The 21,225-nt window shown below is 34.5% G+C and overlaps 1 protein-coding gene across 2 annotated transcripts in view; it reads right to left on the reverse strand.

Annotated features, from left to right (window-relative positions):
- The window catches only part of GPHN (gephyrin), a 263,015-nt gene that overhangs the window by 138,465 nt on the left and 103,325 nt on the right, over nt 1-21,225 (reverse strand). For both annotated transcript variants that reach the window (XM_042865257.1, XM_042865243.1), the window contains exon 3: nt 16,749-16,806. In XM_042865257.1, coding sequence (XP_042721191.1) covers nt 16,749-16,806 — 58 coding nt within the window. The remainder of the gene's footprint in view (nt 1-16,748; nt 16,807-21,225) is intronic.

The raw sequence follows: 21,225 nt of genomic DNA on the forward strand, positions 1-21,225 counted from the left end.
ATTACACACAGGAGAAAATCAACACAGAGCAATTCACATTAGAATTACATTTTTTTCCTCTAAGAGCTGAAACTTTCTGGTCATTTGTCTTATGGAACATTTTTAAAAGATGTTCATTTCTCCTTGATACATAACAGAATTAACAAAAGAATTACTTGGAGTCAGGTGGTAATAAAAGCATTCAAAATCCAACAGAGATTTCAAAATTATCTTCCAACTGTTTCTGCAGCTGGTATAAATAAAGCTAAAATCTGCCAGGAAACTAAAGTTGTTCAAACATGTCTTCATGGGTATGGGAAATCTCTCAGGCAAAATAATATGCAGAATGTCAAGCAACCTACAATCTTTGTACAGTTATTTGTACTGTCATTTCCATTGTTTCTAAGACCCTAAATTACTGGAAATAATGTAGTGTTATACAGAAAGATATGCTGACATTTTGTTAGATGAGGATACATGAATACATGAGTACATATAATATATTAAAATATGAAATATATTTTAAAAAAAAACACATCTTTGTGACTTGGCCGAGGCGAGGATAACCTTGTAAGAAGTATGTCTAACCTGGCAGGATTGCTGCAAATGGAGTAAAAAGAAACTTCACAGAGCAATTGCTTCAAGCTAAATCTTGTCTCAAAAAGTTATCATGACCATAGAAGTTAAGTAGGACATGAACACAGTTCAAATCAATACATGTAAAGAACTGGAAAGGATGATCCTAAGCTGAATCACATGCCATTTCTCATTTTTGTGGACAAATGCCAAACTTCACTTGCTGAAATTTAAGAATCATAAAAGAAATAATCAGTACTATCAGAATGAAATAAATACAGAATACTTTCTGTTACAGGAACAACAAACTTCACAAATACTTGCAGTGATCATACTCTTTTGATTCCTGCAGAGAAAGTGTTGTTATATTCAGGAATGCTTTAACAAAACTCAAACATGTTGGTTCTAACCAAAAATACTGATTTCATGATTGAATTTTGAAACAAACACTACCAATTTCAGAATAAGAAACACCTGCACTAAGAATTTCATATTTACAGGTATTCTTAACAGTTAATCTCGAAATGAATTACTGCTTAATTAATTAAACGGTCTGGCACTGAATATATTTTGTACCATATGCTCCAGTTGCAAAAGCAAGAACTGTGCCAGAACCAAAAGCTGCAGCACTGAGGGAATAGTAAATGACAAGTGAAACCCTTACAGGGTCTGCTTCAAGAGGAATTAATGATTTATGAAGTCTAACTCTTTAGCACATGAAAAACCGAACACTCAAGTATCCTTCTTACGAAATGTTTTTCTTACATTTAAGTTCTAAACCTCAAATGACTTCTATTGTGCTAATCTTAGCAGACATTTCCTACTATAAGTAATGGTTTTCAGAGAAGTATTTAAGAAAACATTTACGAAGTTATTTTAAATTTATTCCACTTACTTTATCTGATGTTTTTATTAAACCTTCTTAACTATCTAGATGATGTCATTCTTTTAAGCATGACAATTAACATACAGATGCTGCAATTACTCATTATACTTTCATAAATGGCATGTCATGCCTCCCTCCTCCTGTTTCCCTCAGAAAAGAATGGAGAGAATACATTAATGTTCCTCTTTTTTTTTTTTTTTTCAGTAGCTTTCCAGATGGATAAGCAGGAAGACTCAGTAATTACAGAAATGTTTAGGGAGTGCAGTTGTAGGTACAGCAGGTTCCAGCTGAAGAAGTGCATTCCCATTGTTACCTCTGTACTTGAATCAGACAGTAAGTGGAGCTTATGCATATGAAATGTCTGCTGCTTCACAGGAACAGAGCTCTCCCTGCTAAAGCATGAGTCATTTCTAGAGCTGTGAAACCATGGAAAGCCCTCTGGACTAGGAAGTGCTTGTTCGTTATTTTAAAGATTCACGAAGACACAAACAGTAACCTTTAAAATATTGAGTTATTTATATATTTTAAAAAAAGGGGGGGGTGGGGGAGGAGGGCAAAAGAAACTTGAGTTGTTTTTCCACCGTGAACCACCTGCACTAACACATACTATTTTAACATATGGTCTCTAGCATGAAAATGTTTATGTAAGTAATTCTTGTGATTTTTTTAATTCAAAATTTCCCTTTCTGGACATGTTACAGTCACATTACTGTTATCTGTTCAGTGCAGTTTAGAATAAAGGCATCATCTCAGTAGTAAGTAAAAATATCATATTGCCCCTTTGAAAGAGTTGTATCATCTCCCACACATTCTACTTTGAGGATTATGATGCATGCAGTACATGCTATCTCTGGACTACTAGTTTCCCCTGCAGAGACAATTGCCACTTTACTGCTGAGTCTGAGGAAGAGCCTACACAGTCAGAAAAGTCATCCAGATTGTATTTTCAGTAACAGAGTAGGTGGAATTAGCATAGGAAGAAAAGCGTGCCAGAAATTGTATCTGTGAGCAAGAACTGGGCAATGCCCTCTGGAAATTAAGGACCAAACAATCTTCCTTTTATAATCTCTCTAATATTGCAGCAATCGTGACCCAGAGCCTAAGTAGATCTAGGAGTTAGTAATTTACCTAACAGTTATCCGCACAGGCAGACGGAGAGCTCTGCTGTGTCCAGCACTGCATTTGGGCCTGGGTGACACTGCTGAAGGGAATCCTCTGATCCTCTGGCTGAAGGGAAGCTCAACAGCTCACAGTACCAGAGGAGCCCACAGGCAGCTCTCGCTGGGTGCAGAAAGTCACACCATCACCCTGGCCTTGCTACTAATGTGGCAAGTGTTAAAGAGGACATCCTTTATGCATAGTTACCTGCCTGGAAGAAAAAAATACAGTAGCTCAAAGGATCTAAAAGGAGAAACTTCTACCCACAGATGAAATCAGAGCACTTTGCCATGAAGAAATCCATCTGGAGATTCATCCGGTGCTTCACAGACATAGCATAGGGTTCCCAGCATCTGAAGCGATGCAAAATTTCCTATCTATTCTGACTTGGGAAAGCAAATATTTTACTAGCCATTTGTTGTGGGCCTTTTTAGAGAGATCCACAAAGAAGCCTGTATCATTTCTCTCTCTCTCTCTCCCTCTCTGTCTTCCCCTGCACAGTGCAGAACAAAAAAACACTTTGAATCCCCTTGTTATTTCAGTGCTGGCACTTCTGATTCTATAGCAGGAGAAGTCCGTGCTTCTTTCCTGCAATTATTAAGTCCTTTATATCCTTTAAGAGTAATCTTTACAGGCCTAGTATTATCTCTTGTATTAGAACATGTTAAAAAAAGATTGAGGTTCTTTTCTTAAGAGTTACAAATGTGTGACTTAGGACCTAGCGTAGCATAAAACTCAGAATTCCAAAGAAATGTAATTGCAAGAGCTTTTACACTTGCACCTGTGAATCTAGGTGCAGTATTCGATACATTGTCCACTTAGGACTTCTAATTTTGCAGCTGTAATCACCACTACTGATCAAATCTAAAATATGGAGCCGATTTCCAAGCCACTGTAGCTATTGTCTCATAAAAGTCAGAGATCATTAGTAGTCTATTAATTCTCTAAGCGCTGTTACAGCTGTCACTTCTAACTACAAAAACATTCTATACATTTTTTGGTCTGTCACCCCCATTTCAAAATAGCTCTATGTTATCATAACAGCATTGGCTGTAGCAAATATATTTCACTGGAATTAGCAGTGCATCAGTCTCTACACAAATAACGTTACTAATAAGAACACCTGCTTCTCTATTCCATTCTTTGGATATTGGGAAGTTTGAGTTTGATATACTGTGGCTTTGAACATCTATAGAGAAGAAAAATGTAATAGTCATGATATAAGTGAAGTTCACTGACAAACAGATTGCCATTTCTTCTAAATATATTGGATTGAAGGTTATAACAAGTTACCATGCGGCCATCCACATTTACAGTACTGGCAAAATGATACTGTTTTGCACAAGAAATAAGTGCAGGCTAACATTAAGCAGACTTCAGCCCTTTATTATCCTTTATTAGAATGATACTTTTGTGCGGGAATACTGAATTTCTCACTGATCTACTTCTAGAAAATTTTCCATCAGTAAACTCTTTTCTTTGGATTGATTTCAATGTCTGTCTTAGCTTTGATAAGAAAATGTTTAATTCTTTTGCAGACTCTAGATGTTACTTTCTGTTCACTGTTAGTTATCAAAGACAACAGAGAGAGGTAAACCAGATTCTCATGGAAACTTTTGTTAAAGAGAATCAGCACCAATGTGAGAACCATTTTAAGTTAATCTTTCCTAGAAGGGACAGCAGAAAGACTGCTTATACTGCAGTTTCAATTTTAAACTAATTTTGCTGGTTTTACTTTCTATTCGTTTTATGCTGTCTATAAAATGAACAGGATATTTCATTGAATCATTGAATCCTTGATGCCATGAAACTCCCTGACAAATAACGCTTGAGGCACTGCATCTTATTCCTGATTTTGAAACCTAGAAGCTGAAAAGACTTAAATAAAACATATTATGCATGCAGAGAAAAACAAAAATCTGGTTTGTTAACTCTGATGAATTAGGTTGTACCTACTGATGACAGAACATGTTCTTAGTATACTAAGATCATAAAAAGGGATAAAAGTTGAAGACAGCTGATCATTCATTTATTCCATGTTTCAAACATACTCAAAATCATTGTAAGGACAAACAGAAATATTTCCTTCAGCTTTCTTTTGCTACTATTTAACCATCCTCCGAAGGCAGTATGCATGGCCTAACATGCCCAGTTTTGTTTTCATTGGTAGAGATCTAGCAAACAGAGTGACTTTAAAAATGTTTTCAACAAACACTAGTCTGACATTAACTGTTTATTCTACCTAAGAGGAAAAGCCTTGTTTTTCCACCTTATTTTTCAGTTTGTATATGAGATTGCCATCCTTTGAGAAGAACTGCAACATAATTAGGTCAAGTTTTGGCGCTGTTAAGATTATGCCTTTGCTACTTCTCCTAATGGAGGACTTTATGTGAGTTCACTAACATTATTAAAAAAATACTACGTTACAAAATATTCTGAGCATATACACTGACAGCATACTAAAATATAAGCTACTTTAAAAAAAAAAATGTTAAATATGAGAATATACCATAAAAGTGCATGGGTACTTAAAAATATGAGGTATATCTCTGAAGTTTTATTTAAGGTAAAATGGCAAAAGTAGGGAAGTGTGCCATTATGATTAATGCTTCATGCCTGCACATCAATTACTGGTTGCACAGTGAGAATCTGTGCTTGTCCTGAGTACTTTCCAGTTATGTATGCAAAGAAGGCTTTGTCACATCCCATCTTTGCTGATTTCTATTTCTAGATTTCAGAAACCAACAGACAGGACATAATGAATATAAAACTTTAACTACACATGCATCTTATAGTGCATTATATATGCACTATATGCATATACTTATATATGTAGTGTATATTTTTTCTTTTTTGAAACACTGTCATCCCCTCGGTTTTGTCACCTAAAGAAGCATTCATAGTTCTGCACAATATTTAGAGACATATTGAGCTTTTGTATGTAAAGCAATTCTCTTCAGTTCTCATTTTAAGCTTAAGCATCTTTCCTTCAAATCAGCCCGAGGACAAATGTCTGTTGTCTTTTACAGCCTAAAGGTACTCGATAAAACTAAAGCGTTAGCTTCAGTGTCCCAAATGACACTTGCTTTTTATTTTTACACTTTGCCTCTTTCCATATAGCATTATTCCCTATAAATTTTTATTAAGGTAATAAATTGCCCCAATACATAAGGAATTGTTTTCTATTTTTGTCAAAAAAGGACAAGAATTTTACATCTTGATGCTAAACTATTTTCTTATAAGATATCCTCAGACACACAGCTTCATTTTCAAGGCAAATGTCAGGTAATCCTCACTTTTTTCAAATGAGATTCAACTACCATGACCACTTCACTGGTAAAAATGCAGAAGCAGCCTTTCAAATGACAGTACTAAGCAGTACAATTTCCACAGCCGAGCAGACCATTTGCATTTAGTACAGTGGTTTATATCATCATACTAACAAAGCAAGACATTGAAACTGTTAGAATATTCCTAATCTTTAAATACAAGGCTATTTTGACAGAACATAACAGTAACAAAGTAGATGATCAATAACAACAGGAAACAGAAATGGCAGTCTGTGCAGAAATGTTACAAGCAAATGTTGTCTTTGCAATCTTAACACTCCACCTAAGTTTGTCACAATGATGAGGCATCTGAAATTGAATGCAAACATTTCTGACAGAACAGTCCTAGAAATCCTTGCATATTTTTTATGTGAAAATATTTTAAAAAGTAAAACTCTGCAACCACTGCACCTTTACTGAGTTCTGATGACTCAGTGGCATTCTCTTCTTTATACATTACTTTACAGACAGTGAAGTCACATCATTTCGGAAAATCTACTGATAATTCAGAGGTACAGAAATGCTGTCACAGAAAATAAAATCAAAATGCTAGCTATATTATCACAGGGGTATCCAGAAAAAGAATGTATGAAAAGCTCAAGAACAAAAATACTGAAAAAAAGAAATGTTCAGTTTCAACCTTCTGTGAGTGTTTAACTTGAAGCATATCATGTTTCTTGCCTAGGGAGACACATGCTAGGAAACACTTTCAAAGATATTCCAAAAAAGCAAATATTCAGACTTCAGCCACAGCAAGCTACATCAAATGCATTCTAATATCAGAGCATTCTCTTAGCGATCTGCTTAATCTTATTGCAAAATATATGATTTTACTGTCATCTAATCAAATACATAAGAAGTGATGTCTCCACAACTGGTGGCAAAAATAACTGGTTTTTGTTACAACCATAATTCTCTGAGATAATTGAACAGTCTGATCTCACTTCCTTAGGCACCTGATGCCTGCACTCAAAATAGGCCCATTCATTGCAAGCAATAACTGCTCCCTACACTTGTGTTGGGCTTCTCACCCTGTGACATCATTCTTAACTCCCCTAAGTATAAGCCATGAAGAGAAATCATGCCACAAACTAACATAAACTGGCCAATCAGATAAAATATGGTGGTTATCAACATTTATTAACACAATAAGGTTTTATATCTCACAAAATAAATGTGGGATGTTTTTGAGAAAGTTGTGGTTTTTTATTTGTTTGTTTGCTTTTTAACCTCCTATACGCTTTCGTTATAGGAGTTGATTATATTCCTTTCAGCCTGCAAAATTTTATCTGTATCCTTTCAACCCATTATCATCAAGAGAACATTCAGCAAAATAGGTACTCGTGCCCAAGTAACGCCTCTGCATTTATTTTATTTTTTTTCTGAAATTCTGTAAACACCTCACATGAAATATTGAATGCTGGGTGATATTCAGAAATTTATGACCAGAATGGCATAATAATACAATACAATGGCATGATAAAACAATAACTAACTTGACTTGAAACTCTTGATGTATGTAAAACAAAAGTGGGGGAGAATCCAAAATGACTCTTAAGAATCCTATCATCTGTAGAGTAATTAGTACTGAACAATCTAGAAAACAGCTAAAAAGAATCATGGCCATTTTCACTGCTCACTGTTGTGATGCCTCCTGAACCAGTAAATTATTTCAACAACTGAGGTTAGCGATTTCCAATCTGGGCTGCATGCACTCTATGAGACACACAAGATGATCCACTAGCATGCAGGAAGAAAATATCAGAACTCATAATATCAGAAGAGCAGATGTGTATAAATTTAAAGATAAATAAATATACACGTACTGGGGGTGCATGTTCACAAATGTTTTACTACTATGAGTGCACACCAAATAAGTTTGGACATCATAGGTCTACACTATCATTTTGTTTGAGACAGGCTGCCAGCATGGCTGGGCACTCTTAAACATGAAGCTTAGGCAGTACAGTGCATTGGGAATGATGGCACTATATTACGAATCTCTGATTATCTGTAACTTTAATATATTGTAGTACGAGAATATATGTCCTGGAGGCTGAGGACATGTCTACTACAGCCTGCTAGTCCAAAACAGCTGTATACCTTTGACAGCTGCCTGCTTCCCAGACTTTGGTTCATATCACAAAGGAGGCTTTAAATATACTAACTGGAATCCTTTCAGGTTAAACTTATTTGGAAGATGAACTTCAAAAGCATATGCAATCCACTCCAGCTGCTAAAAGACACACAGATCACAGAATCATACTAGAAGTTGTTTCAAATGAAACATATTGAACCCAATATAAATGTTGACTTCCCAGCAGCAGATGCTTTACTATATAGAGTTGCATCTATTTGCAGGAAATCATAACTTGACACAGCCCAAGATAAATGTACAGTTCTTGGCAGAGCGAATTTGATGGCTGGGCTAAGGAAAGCATTTTAAACTACAACTCCACAATTCTTGCACTGATTTTGTTTAGCTAAAAGAAATCAATGTGTGTAAGCCTAGCAGATCAGTAAAGTCGACTTTCGAACTCTGTTGTACTAGCAGAGGTGAGATGAGACACTTCTCTAGCATACTCAATAACACAGAGAATTCATTTAAATCTTTCCATTTTATGTACATTCTCAAATATAGCTTCATCTGTATGAAATCTCATCTACATCCATCTATGGCATCTGACAATAAAAGCATGTGAACAAACAAAATGCCTCTAGTGACACGGTTTACCACATCTGGTTTATATTACAATCAATTTTACCCAGTTCTTTTATGAAAATTTCAAGAAGTTTAGGTTTTTCCTCTGCTGTTTTAGTCAGTGGATTAGAAATGTGATGATAGGGTAAATAATGGTAAGCAGGATTAAGGTATCACAAAAATTGTAATCAGAGACATTTAATTAGGTCTTCCTAACATATTTTTCCTATCAAGTCATTAAAACATAAGATAAAAAAGAACCTAGACACAAAGCATTCTATGAAAGCAAAATAAACGCCACTATTTTAGCTGAATTTTCTGTAGTCTATCAGCTATATATCTTTTTTTTTTTCCTTCAGAAAAAAATACAATCAATCAAACCAGTTTCTGAAGAAGAAATGACTGCTGTGTTATGATGAAGTAAGGTTTCAACTTCAGCAATCTTAGGTAAAACCTATTATTAAGAATTTCATTCTTTACTGCCTTAAAATAAGTAAATTATCAACCAATAGAATATATAGAGTCAAAGTTTGAATATCTGCTTTCAGTCTTACAATTTGCATAAATCAAGAACGAGAGGTTATTTAAAACTTGCAATAAGTCTAGAAAGGAACCACTTCTTGTTCATTTGTTAACATATCAGTTTCATTGTCTTTATCCATTCTTCATATGCAAGTGGTGCTATAAATTAGATCATTCTTACACCTTGACGCTAAATCATTTTAGCCCTACTGTGCCATTGTTGTGACTGAGGGCTCAGAGCTCCACACACCATTGCATATGGTGGGACACAAGAGGCTCGCAGATAACAGATAAGGTCTTATGTCCTGATATCTGTTCCTTTCCTTGTAACTCACATTTTTTTTTCCAATTGCTCCTGAACACTGAGCTAATACTAAGCACACTAACACAATTCTCAGACCTCATTCCTTGATTGCAGTAATCCAACCAACACCTGCTATTCTATATGCAAATTCAGGATTTTTCACACCTTCTATACACATCACAACGTTGAATTCTGCTTAATTGCTTTAGATGTTTTATAATTCAGTTATTGAATATTTCAACGTACTTAATTACACTCAATTTCTCTACATCTAATAACTTCTATAATTCACTGTGAAACCATTACGAGACCATCTTTAAACAGCTGTAGAACATGAAAGCTCCTTTTAATAAACAACTGTTCTCCCTTTTTTCATATATATATATGTATATATATATAAATGTATATATGTGTATATATATATATATATATACATGAATACACACATGTACATACACAGTACCAACACTCATCTCTTTTGGCAATCCCAAAATAAAGAATCTAAGAGAAAACTATTTACTGAAAAAAAAAAAAATACAGAAAACACTAATCATGCCTTAGATCTCCCTTAGACTTGTTCAAACCCCAACCAACCCAAAAATACAACCAGATGGGATAAGATAGCATTACATCTCTTTGATAGATCTCTAAAACAGAGTAACTGGAATACATTCTTATGGGGCAAATATAATGAGACAAAACTTAATGTAACATGGAAACTAGGCCACATGGAAAATGACAAGGGCTTTTATTTAAGATTGTTTTACTTGCCAAAAGCAATCTCGTGTTTAATGAAGCTAATCCATGTTTTCTCATCTCATTCAGTCTAAGTGAAATCCTACTTGAGAGGAGTGAGAACAGAAGCTACAGAAAGCACTACCCACTACACTGGATCTTATGAGAAGAACACGAAAATGTCTCAAAAAAAAAAAAAAAAAAACCCAATCCCACACAAAAAATGCCTCAAAACCTAAGTAGGTTTCAGGTGATGATACAGAGTGATATATACAGAGATATGTATATAGCAAAAAACAAAAACAAAAGAAAGCCAGGAGAAAATTCAGAGAAAATTGGTTACTACGGTCACAGAGAAAAACAAAGATTTCTTTTTTAATTTCAGCTTGCTGAAAAACAAGAAGTGATTTGTGAACAAGAGTATTAACTCTTGCTGTTTGTTTCTCATTTCTAATGTTTATTTCTAAGAAAGTTTTAATAGGCAAACAGAACCTTAGCAGTGAACCATCTGAGGAACATTAATCTCTTCTCATAAGGGCAACAGTAGTGAGAATGCATAAGTTTTGACTAACCAGAAAGGCTCGAAATGTCATCAGTATCCTGATTTGTTTGGTCGATTAAGTTTCAGCTATTCTTTCTCTTTCATCCTAGAGACACTTCTCTCATTACAGAACTAAAGAACTGTTTTGCTTGCTTTGGAAAGTAAACAATAATATTGCTAAAAAGATGATGTGTCATTTCAATTTCATGTTTGGAGCCATGAGGTCTCCAAGGAGTGTCTGTGAAATGCAAAATGAGGACAGCAGAAAAACAAGTGGTAATCCGTATCTTCATGTAGGAAGTTAGTGAGTATACTTAGTCCACTTAGTCTAGAGCACTAGGCTCTGTAGACCTTGGCAGAAAAGCAGAAGAGTGCTTGATACACACTCCAGTCACAACAGTGATCAGAGCTCAATCACTAAGAGATGTAAAGAAATTCGGGCCATCCCTAAATATCTGCTGCCTTCCAAGTAACATAAAGAGTTGATAATCTTCCTCAGCACTAGATGCCGAAAGGAATGGATGCTTAACTTCCCTCATTTGCTGGGTTTACATCATACATCTCTCTCAGACAGTACAGTAAGGTAAAGGGGAAAAATGGAATATGTCAATAATAGTGATAGTGGCAGCAACTCCATGTTCTTCTTTGATCAAAAAGTCTCAATCCTACCAGAGGAGAAGAAAAAATCCAAGAGTCAAAGCTGATATCCACAATGACTGAAAATAACAACAAGGAAAGAAGTCTGACCCTGCCGCAATAGAAGTGGTACTATGGGGAAACACTCATATTGCATTGGAGCAAGAGCGTGCCTGGACTACAGTTCCAGTACCCCAGCCAAGCCTGGCATTTAAAGTCCAGATTCTAAGCCAGTATCCAGTAACACAGGACAGCAAAAACATACTTGCTGACAAATTGCTACTTATTTTTCCACACATCAACAAACATGACAATGCTTTGAGGCACCATGGCCAATGTCTTTTGTCTGCACACAGTTTGCACAAGTTTCATCAGCTACTCCTATCAGCATATTAGAAAGATTATAGCATACAATATTATGTAGGCATGTGATGCCATGGGGTCTACAAAACAGATCTCAGAGAATGCCTCTGGATAGACAGATTCTATCTGCAATCATTTCAAATAACTTTTTTTTTTTTTTTAATTGAAGTCCATCCTTGCTCTGAAAGGCAGTTGGCACTAACACTGAATCAGCTTTCTTCATAAGTTCATTAATATGATCACATGGAAAATTAAAACATCAAGAATTCATTGGTCATCTAAAGTAACTGACCTTTAAGAATTGAACTTTTCTCATATTAGACCAATAAGGAAACATGCTTCTAAGAAAAGAGAATGATCATTACTCTGGGAAAGAGCCTTTGAATGTAGCCTTTAAGACATTGTTTTGCTTTCATTGTTATGCTTTCATTTGAAGATCAACTGGAGAAAAATTACAGGTGTTTTCTGATGAGTATAAAGCATATCTCTGTGTGAAAGAGTGGACAAATGGACTTAAAACAAATCCGATCTTTGCCCATAAGTACTTTACATTTACATTTACAACCAATAATAAAAAACAGTTCTAAAAAAAGATTACTCAAAATTTACCACCAGAAGAAATAACAGTCTAATCTCGTTCTCTACACTAAAATATCTGTTTCAGAGCTCAAGTATTACAAGAATGAAATTCATTGCCAATGTGTTTTACTTTTTGACACTTTCTGTCACATTCATTTATGGTGTTGAGAAGACAGTAAGAGGCATGCAATCCTACATGAAAAATATATGGGGAAGCATTTATATTTGTCTCTGCTGTTGACTTGCAAATTCAAGCAAATCAAATATTTTTAAGAAATGTCATTCATAAAGTCTTGCTCTAGAAGAACCACCCTTCACAACATCATATATTTATGACAGAATACTGCAACTAAAAAAAGCACATCATGGAACTGTAACCCAAAAGACATTACCATTTGCATATGAAAACACTATGTACAGATACAAAACAAAAACACTCTTCTCAATAATAGTCATAAATTGCTCTTTTATCTTAAAACATCATTGCAAGCAAAACAGTATTGTGTTTGTCACTAACTAGAAATAAAGAAATGTTAAGTTTGCTACAAAGTGTTTTTTGTTTCTTTGTTTTTTTTAAGCCTCCAATCAAAAGATGCTCTCCAAGACGAGTGTTGCCTGATGCCTTCCAGTCCCCGCATACATTATTTGGCATAGAAGAGCTCTCCTCTAGGCACAACATACAACTACAATGAACGAACAAGGCTCAAAACTGCCAATATATTTTTTCAAGTTTGTAAAGAACATTGCTTACAGGACAAGTAATTTTGCTGAAAACAGATGTCTAAAGAAATTCCAAACAATTATGGTTTCTCAGAAATACGCTGTGATTTTTATGCTTCATGACTTCATCAGTTCCTGTAGTATTCTAAAACCAGCAAGTACTGAAAGTGTTATTGCTTTAACTAATGTAGAGAAATGACAGGAATGAAAAAAATGACAGGTATGCTTCCACTCCAGTTTTCCTGCTCTGATAGTTTCTCTGACCAAAGCACTGTTCCTGAAAATCATGTTATAGAAGACATTTCTACCTTCCAGAAGAGCTCTGAGGGGGAGGAACCTGTGATGGTTACCTTCATTCAGTTAGTGTTTGAATGATCTCGCTTTGTGAACCCATGCAACTGTGACATAAGAACAGGCAACCCAAGTTGCATCATATTCAGTTCCAAACTGATGTAGATGCAGTGGCAATTAGTTCCGCTCAATTCTTCCCAACCCTAACAAATGTGCATGAGGGTGGATAGGGCACACACTATTTCTTCTGTCATAAATACTCCTAATTTGTATGTCTATAGCTATCCAAGTCATTACATATCTTTGGTAACAAGGAAACACAGCTTGATTTTATCCAACGTTAACCAAATACTCATTCGCAGAAATATGCACACACATACATAGACGATACTTTATATTCATGAACAATATATGAACTCACAGTACAAATATACACATAGTAAAATCATTTAAATGGACTCAAATGCAAGGATAACTACATTCTGAACACTCTACGATGGAAAATGTAAACATACTAAAATTTACTGAACATTGTGATGTGAACACGTAAACTCTCATATATATACATATATACGTACAAGCACACTCAGAGGCACATTATGCAGGTTATTTTTGAAATTGCTAATACATTTAGAAACTTTTTTTCTTTTTAAACTTCTCTCGACATATTTCAACTGACAGGTATACCATCGCTTACAGAGTTTTTCCTTTTCCCAAACTGAGAGAGAATCTATTTTTACAACACTACCCCACCTAAGAAGTAATTACATGCATCAGTGAAATCAGTAAATCTGTACTCATTTTCCTCATAAGCTATTTTGAGCTATAAAAGAGGTTAATCTACCACCTTTTCTAGAATATATGGAAATGCTGTCAAAATTACTTATTTATTTGTCATGATAATTATTGTTCTCTGCCTAATAAAGTATCCTCCTTTGCCATTTAAGCAACCAATTTATTTTTTGAGATCAGAAAACATGATTATTCAAACTCCTTTAATTTAATTCAGCAACCTGTCAAGATAAATCATATAATAAAAACAGAGCTATTCTTCTTGCATATTCTACCAAATTAACTCTCTTAATATTTCATGTTTAAAGAGGGGAGGGATAGTTCTGAGACAAAATATCTGCGAACTGTTGGGCTTGGAAGAAGATTACATCATCTCTAAATGTAACATTCCAACAACCTCACTTGCTTTGTCTTGTATTACTTCACCTTTTTCTACTCTAATCTGCTTGGAGAACATTTCTGAAGTTAAGACTCTTCTGTCTTCAACACATGGATGGTCAGTCTCCCTATTTGGTAGCTGCTACTCAAAATACGCACATAAACAGTCTTCCATTTCAATATAGATTTGTTTATTATACTCACTGCTGCTGTGTCACAGCATCTTCCAGCCATGCCTTTTTCACATGAAACATATAGTGTATCACAGTTTCAGAAGTTCAATCACATAAGGTATGATGAGGCGGCTGACTTCTGTCACAACTAAAAAAGCATTACCTGAACAAGACAAGACAGCTGCCACAAACAAGAAATGCAAGTGGTTTTTTTCCTATCAGGTCTGATTTAGAACAATACAATCTTCCCTTCACACTTACATGCTGGTTTAACAGAAATCAATGATGAAGGTTTGTAACCTTTTTGCTTTTCCCTACAGTTTCAGGATTTAAGCACCAGCTTAAATAGATAGAGTTGAAAATCAGAACAGACCTCCTTCCTTAGCGGGCAATTGGAAAAAAACCCAAATCTCTGACTAACAAGCATACCTAATTCAGTAAGTTCCTAAAAAATATATTTCTTATTTCCTAGCACTCCATTTTTCTTCATTAACTGAACTCAGTTTGCACAATAAAGCCCTCAGCATACTACCTTCAACATCAAGTAATCCAAATCTATTGTCCTTTTTTTTACATATATATAAAAGGACAAAGTCTGTGGTTTTTTCTCATTTTTCTCATTTTTGTTTTTACACCCTTGGTACAGTTCTCTGAAAGCTAGGAAAATATCAGTCAATGTCAGTTAGTTTTGTAAACCTTCTTTCTTCTCTTCTATTGCCCAATTCTAAACATTGGATCTAAACTCGTAAGTCATGTTCCTCTTAGTAATTTAAAATAAGGGAGTCCATGTATCTTGGAGGTAAGAAAAACATATTTACTTTGATCATGAAGTGACGGCTTTGATTTTGAAGCAGATGCACTGTAGTTGCTTATATTGGGTTTGATGTTAACTGAATAAGAATAAATCCTCACAACTTTACATATCATGAAGTTGTGTCCAGACCAAACAATTCTGCAACCACTTCCATTTACTGTATTTTACACTACTGAATCTCTTTGCAAAGATGAAAACAAATATACAAAAAGCACAATGAAATAATAATGAACAAGCAATAGGTCAGAATAACTGAATGCCAACTAAAAGGAATAAAGCACCAATTACAGAAACCATGTTAAACAGATTTAGGCTAAATTCCCACACAGCTGTCCATTTAAGAACTGACATAAATTGCTGAAGTGGACTCAGTTAAAATGAAATCTGTAATAATGAACATTGCATAGAATATAAATTCATTGCTGTCATCCCTCCAAATCAAAGAGCTTTTGATGATTCTGAGTACCGAAGATTTAATTTTATCCTCTTTAAGGCAGAAAAAATACTGAAAGAATTGGTCATGGTTTCGATTTCAGAAGTAACAGAACTCTAAATATTTATTTATTTGTTATTATGCTAACGGTCACAATAGTACTGCACCTGTCTTCAAGATATCTAAACACAGATGCACTGAATTAGAGAATTTTTTTGCATCAATCCTGCCAAAGCCCACTTAAAATGAGGGTGAGATACGATTCTAAAGATGAGGAAAGTTCTATTTCACATGCCTACATATGGATCTAAGAACTTTACTACAGACATCACATCTGTGTTTTTATTTTTATTATTCTGTGATACTAGATTAAAATTGAGCGGATGATAAAATGTTTCAGCAGTGTAAAGATATTTATCAATTCATACAGCTGAAGGAAATAAGTATTAACCATTATTTCCTATTAAACAATTTTAAGATTTCAATGCACAGTTTTTAATGTTTTGGATGTATAAAGAAATACCAAGATCAATAATTAATGAATACATATTTTACCAATTAAAATGAGGATTATAAATGCCTGGAAAGAACAAGTTTTCAATTTTATTTAAATTTTTTAAGTTATGGGTTTTTTTTTCAGATAAGCAATGAATTCAGATAAGCAATATTTACGATCATTCTTGTTTTCTGTCTTCAGATTTTGCCAAACAGGATAGTAAAGACAGGCTATGTACTCTTCGGGCATTTCAAAGCAAGAAATAATGTAGCTTTCTAACACAACATTTCTGTAATTCTCCAAGCAAAAAAAAATCAGTTTTGAAAGGCAGCAATACTGTACCTTGATTTCTTCTATTTCATCTGGCACTATCTTGTATGCAGATATAGTCCCACCCAACCTGGAATTGAGAGAAGAAAATATTCTCAGAATCAAAAGCAATCAAAGGACAGCATGTTAGCAGCGTTGTGACCCACTTCAAAACACAAAAAAATCCCATTTGTCAATTCAAAGGTAAAACCCACCCAAATCCAAAATAACATTAAATAAATAAATAAATAAAATAAAAATGAAATAAAAATAAAATAAAAATGAAATAAAAATAAAATAAAAATAAAATAAAAATAAAATAAAAATAAAAATAAAATAGAAATAAAATAAAAATAAAAATAAAACAATTTAAAAAAATAAAATAAAATAAGGGCCAAAGCAACCTCAACACCTTTCTCCCTTATGTCATTAAAATAAGCATTCAGATACACAGTATCCTTCACTAAGCTCCATAGTAAGAAATAGGTCAACCAAGTGGAACTACCATTGCCAGGATATTATAAAATACATTAAATCACATTAGTCATTTTATTTCTTTTCTAAGCTGTATGGAAGACGTTAAATATTTTAGGCCTGAGATGCTTTGTGTCAGTATTTTACTGAGTTGTTAGTGTACCTTATGTGTATACAAACGCAATTCCAGAAACTGAAATTTTCTAACTGTACAAACCTCAAAGACCTCACAGTTTCCACAGCTTCATGTTCACAATCACTAATCACAAAGTGAAATCATTAGCACTGATACCGAAAAGCTGGTTGTTTTTTTTTTCGTTCCACACATTCGATTTGCTGAAAAGCTATGATAAAAGGCAGTTTTTCTGTCTGCATCCTGCAAAAGCTTATGGTAAATAATCATCCTCACGCAGAGGAAGAATAAAGACCATGTAGCATACATGGTGGTTAATATTTGGTGGTTACTACTGTATTTTCCCCAGAGACATGCAAACATGGCTTCTTCTATTTTATGAAGCAGCATCATTGATAGTGACAATTCAGACCTAAAAATATAACAGCATTAATGACCTTCCTGCTGGCTCTGCACAACAACATTAGACATTCCCTGGGTCCTACAGAAATGGAAATCAGATAAGAAAATATTTATTGTAAAGCAGTAGCCAGTTATCAAATGTGTATTTGTATGCGTATCCTCGTGTTATGAGATTTTTCCTTACAATTGTCAGCATTTCTACACAGATGTGTTTCTTTATATTCCATCTTGAAATTGTTATACACATTGCTTACTCAACCTTAAAAGGGAAATGGGAAACAAAGTGTAACAGAGCAAATACATTAAGATTTTCCCTGTAAATCCAGCATATTGATATTTCTACAGTCACTCTCAGAAATGAACAATTTGAAGGCTTCAGACAGAAGAGGAAGCCTGCATAGGAAAAGTCAGTACCAAATAGCATCAGCAATGATTACCAAGACAGGATCTCCAGATGCTACAGCATTCAAATTTATCATGGACAGTCAGAAAGTATAGCCTTTCCTATATCCTCTGCAACTTCCTCTGCTGCTCATCCCCAATGCAGCTGAACATTGAAGAGAACCAAGAGAATTTTTTTTGCTACTGCAAGTGAAAATGGGAGGTTTTACTTGTAACTGCATCTGATCTTTGTTCTAAGGTCATTGCCAGGGATAGCTGTAATAAATAAATAAATAAATAAATAAATAAATAAATAAATTGCTTTTAATACCATTATAAAGGCTTCCTTTAGCACCATGACAAAGGATGGCTCAGACGTCATGAACATGAGTAGCACTTGTCATGAACATGTCATGAACATGTCATGAACACGATTGCTACTGGCAGACGGCCTTTAAGAATGTGGTTTTTTAACTGTTTCTGATCCATTCATGTCAGAAGTACCCAAATGTTAACTTCTACATCTTTACATCCCCTAGCAGAAGGAAAAGACAGAGCATCTGCTACCAGAACTCCACTAGTAGGAAATCCTTTACTAGTCACCCTTGGCACAACATTAGAAAAAAACTAAATGAAAGTAATAACTGACTCAGTAAACTCATCTACCTTGCTTAAAGCATTAATGAGCATCATTTTCTGCAAACATTTCTGCAAAGTTTGTGTCAAGAATCTACCATACTCTAAAACTCACCAAGTAACAATCAAAATGATGGCACATTTTAAAGTAGTTGTTGTACATTAGCAAATTGGATATTTCACAATTTCATAGTTTTGAAAATGAAAAATACATTAAAAGATACGCTGTTAAATAGCCTTGCACCTTTAGCTCCAACTCTCCACATCTAAAATAAATTTTCGATCTTACAATTACATCTTTAGCTTGGAAATCCAGGCTACATAAATAAATAACAAATTTGAAACTGAAAAAAGAACATGAATATACAATTCTATAAATGCTTCAGAGTCCGTAATCCTTTCTACATTTCAGAACATAAGATTTTCCTTCATTTCTATTTACTGGAAGAGAGATCCAGTATTGCCATGGAAATTTGGTAATACAGAGGAACATAATGAAGATGTTTGACTTTGTGTACAAAATTTGACAGTGAGTTTCACAAAATTTTAAAGGTAGCCCACAAATCAGCAGGATCCAGTTAACACAGCCTGAATTCTTCTACTGGTTGTAATTACAGTATGTGTGAGGCACAGAATTGATTTTACTATGTAACTAGGTATCTATGAGGAAGAAAATGATTTAAGCTGTGTATTTGGCAGCCTGTAAGTATTTTAACATTAACAGATAAATTTTTAACGACTAGTTCAATTTCAGAGACAAAATATTACACCATACAATTCAATCATCTAACTAGTTTGTTGGAATCAGAAGTAGTTGTGAAACACATTGCACACTCTTCACTCAAAATGTCAAAAAACCCAGTTTATTCTAGCCTCGTGTTAAATAGTCTAAAAACAAATTTTAAATTGCTTAGTTTTGTGTTACCATATCATTATTATAAATGTCCCACAATCAGATCAGAGAACTGTAAAGGTTGGAAGTGGCCTCAAGATCATAGAATCCAACCCCCCTGCTAAAATAGGTACCCTATATAAGGTCACACATGTAGGCCTCCTGATGGGTCTCAAATATTTCCAAGAAGCATAAGCCCATAGAGACAGACATATCCATTAAAAAGTTACTGAAACAAAAACATTTAGATGAATCATAAAAAACATCAGCAAAATCAAAACAAATTTAAAATTCAATGCATTAATCAGCACGTCCAACCCAAGGAAAATATCAGATTTCAAAGATTTATCTAAATTACATTTACATGTCACTGTTAATTGTACCCTGTCTTGAAGTTCACGTTATTTTGCATATCCTCAACTTGAGCGCTAGCACTTTAAAGAACAGAGGTCAGCCAGGTTTCAGCTATGCAAGGTACCTACAGAATGAGTGATACACAACGGTGTCTGGCAAAATATGAGCACTTGGCAATCATTTTTTGCATTTTCTTGAAAGCAATTTCTCTTGCATACTGATTTTGCTCACAGACTATTAAAACATTTTACATTAATTTCTTTTGATTGTATTCAAGAAGTAATTACACCACAATCAGAAAAGCAAAGGATCTGCTAGCAAAAAGAACACATTCACTACAGTACATTTAGTACACCAGGATGTAACACAGCATAGCATATAGAAGCATTAGAAGGCCCAGAATTCAGTTTAACAGGGATCAATTTTTCATGCAGATTCACTCTTCATCTTTCACACAGTCTGCTTTTATTATCGCTTTTTTCTTGAGCTGAACAATGTAACAGCCAGCATCCTAGAGCACAAATGGCATTTTCTCTCAGAATGAATATACAACAAACCAAGAGCAAAGTGAAATATACAGCCAGCTACATCATGAAGTTGAAAAAGTAGCCATCTGAAGAGACAATGCTCTAAGTCTGCCTCTTCCAAACTTTATTTAATAATGAAATTATTTCAAACACTTGTTAGCTCCAGTTTGTGTGTGTATACAACAGATATTCTCTGAAAATTGCCACAATTTATATTCATGTCTATCTCATCAGGTTTGTATCCCACCTTGTGCAAGTAACACAGATACTCCAATTCCTCTCATCTGTTTGCAGAAAAGAAGTGAAATTATTCCCAGATATAGTCATTAGAACAAAAGACAAGACACAAGAAAAGCAAAGAACCACACCTTATAGTGGGCAAAACTAGCAGAGATCTCTGAGAAGAAATCCAAAAAGATTAGACAGAAATTCCATAAAAATAATTAGGAAATGAAAAATCTCACATAACTGTTTGTGAAAGCATGCAAAGTTTTTGTCTTTTTTTGGGAAACTTTTTATTCTAAAAGTGCATCTCAGGATGAAATGTAATGCATAGACTGTAGGAGAAAGCTCACAACCAGGATTAAAAAAAATGTTCAAAGAAGAGTTGCGAGAGCAACCTCAGAAATTAGGAAAATACAGGAAATATACTGAAGTAAGGTCAATACAGTTGCATTGAAACAGACAAAAGCTTTACTATTTCACAAATCA

This window comes from Lagopus leucura, unplaced genomic scaffold (assembly GCF_019238085.1).
Source record: "Lagopus leucura isolate 7727_CA_CO unplaced genomic scaffold, USGS_WTPT01 Super-Scaffold_1, whole genome shotgun sequence".
In the NCBI taxonomy this organism is placed as follows: Eukaryota; Metazoa; Chordata; class Aves; order Galliformes; family Phasianidae; genus Lagopus; species Lagopus leucura.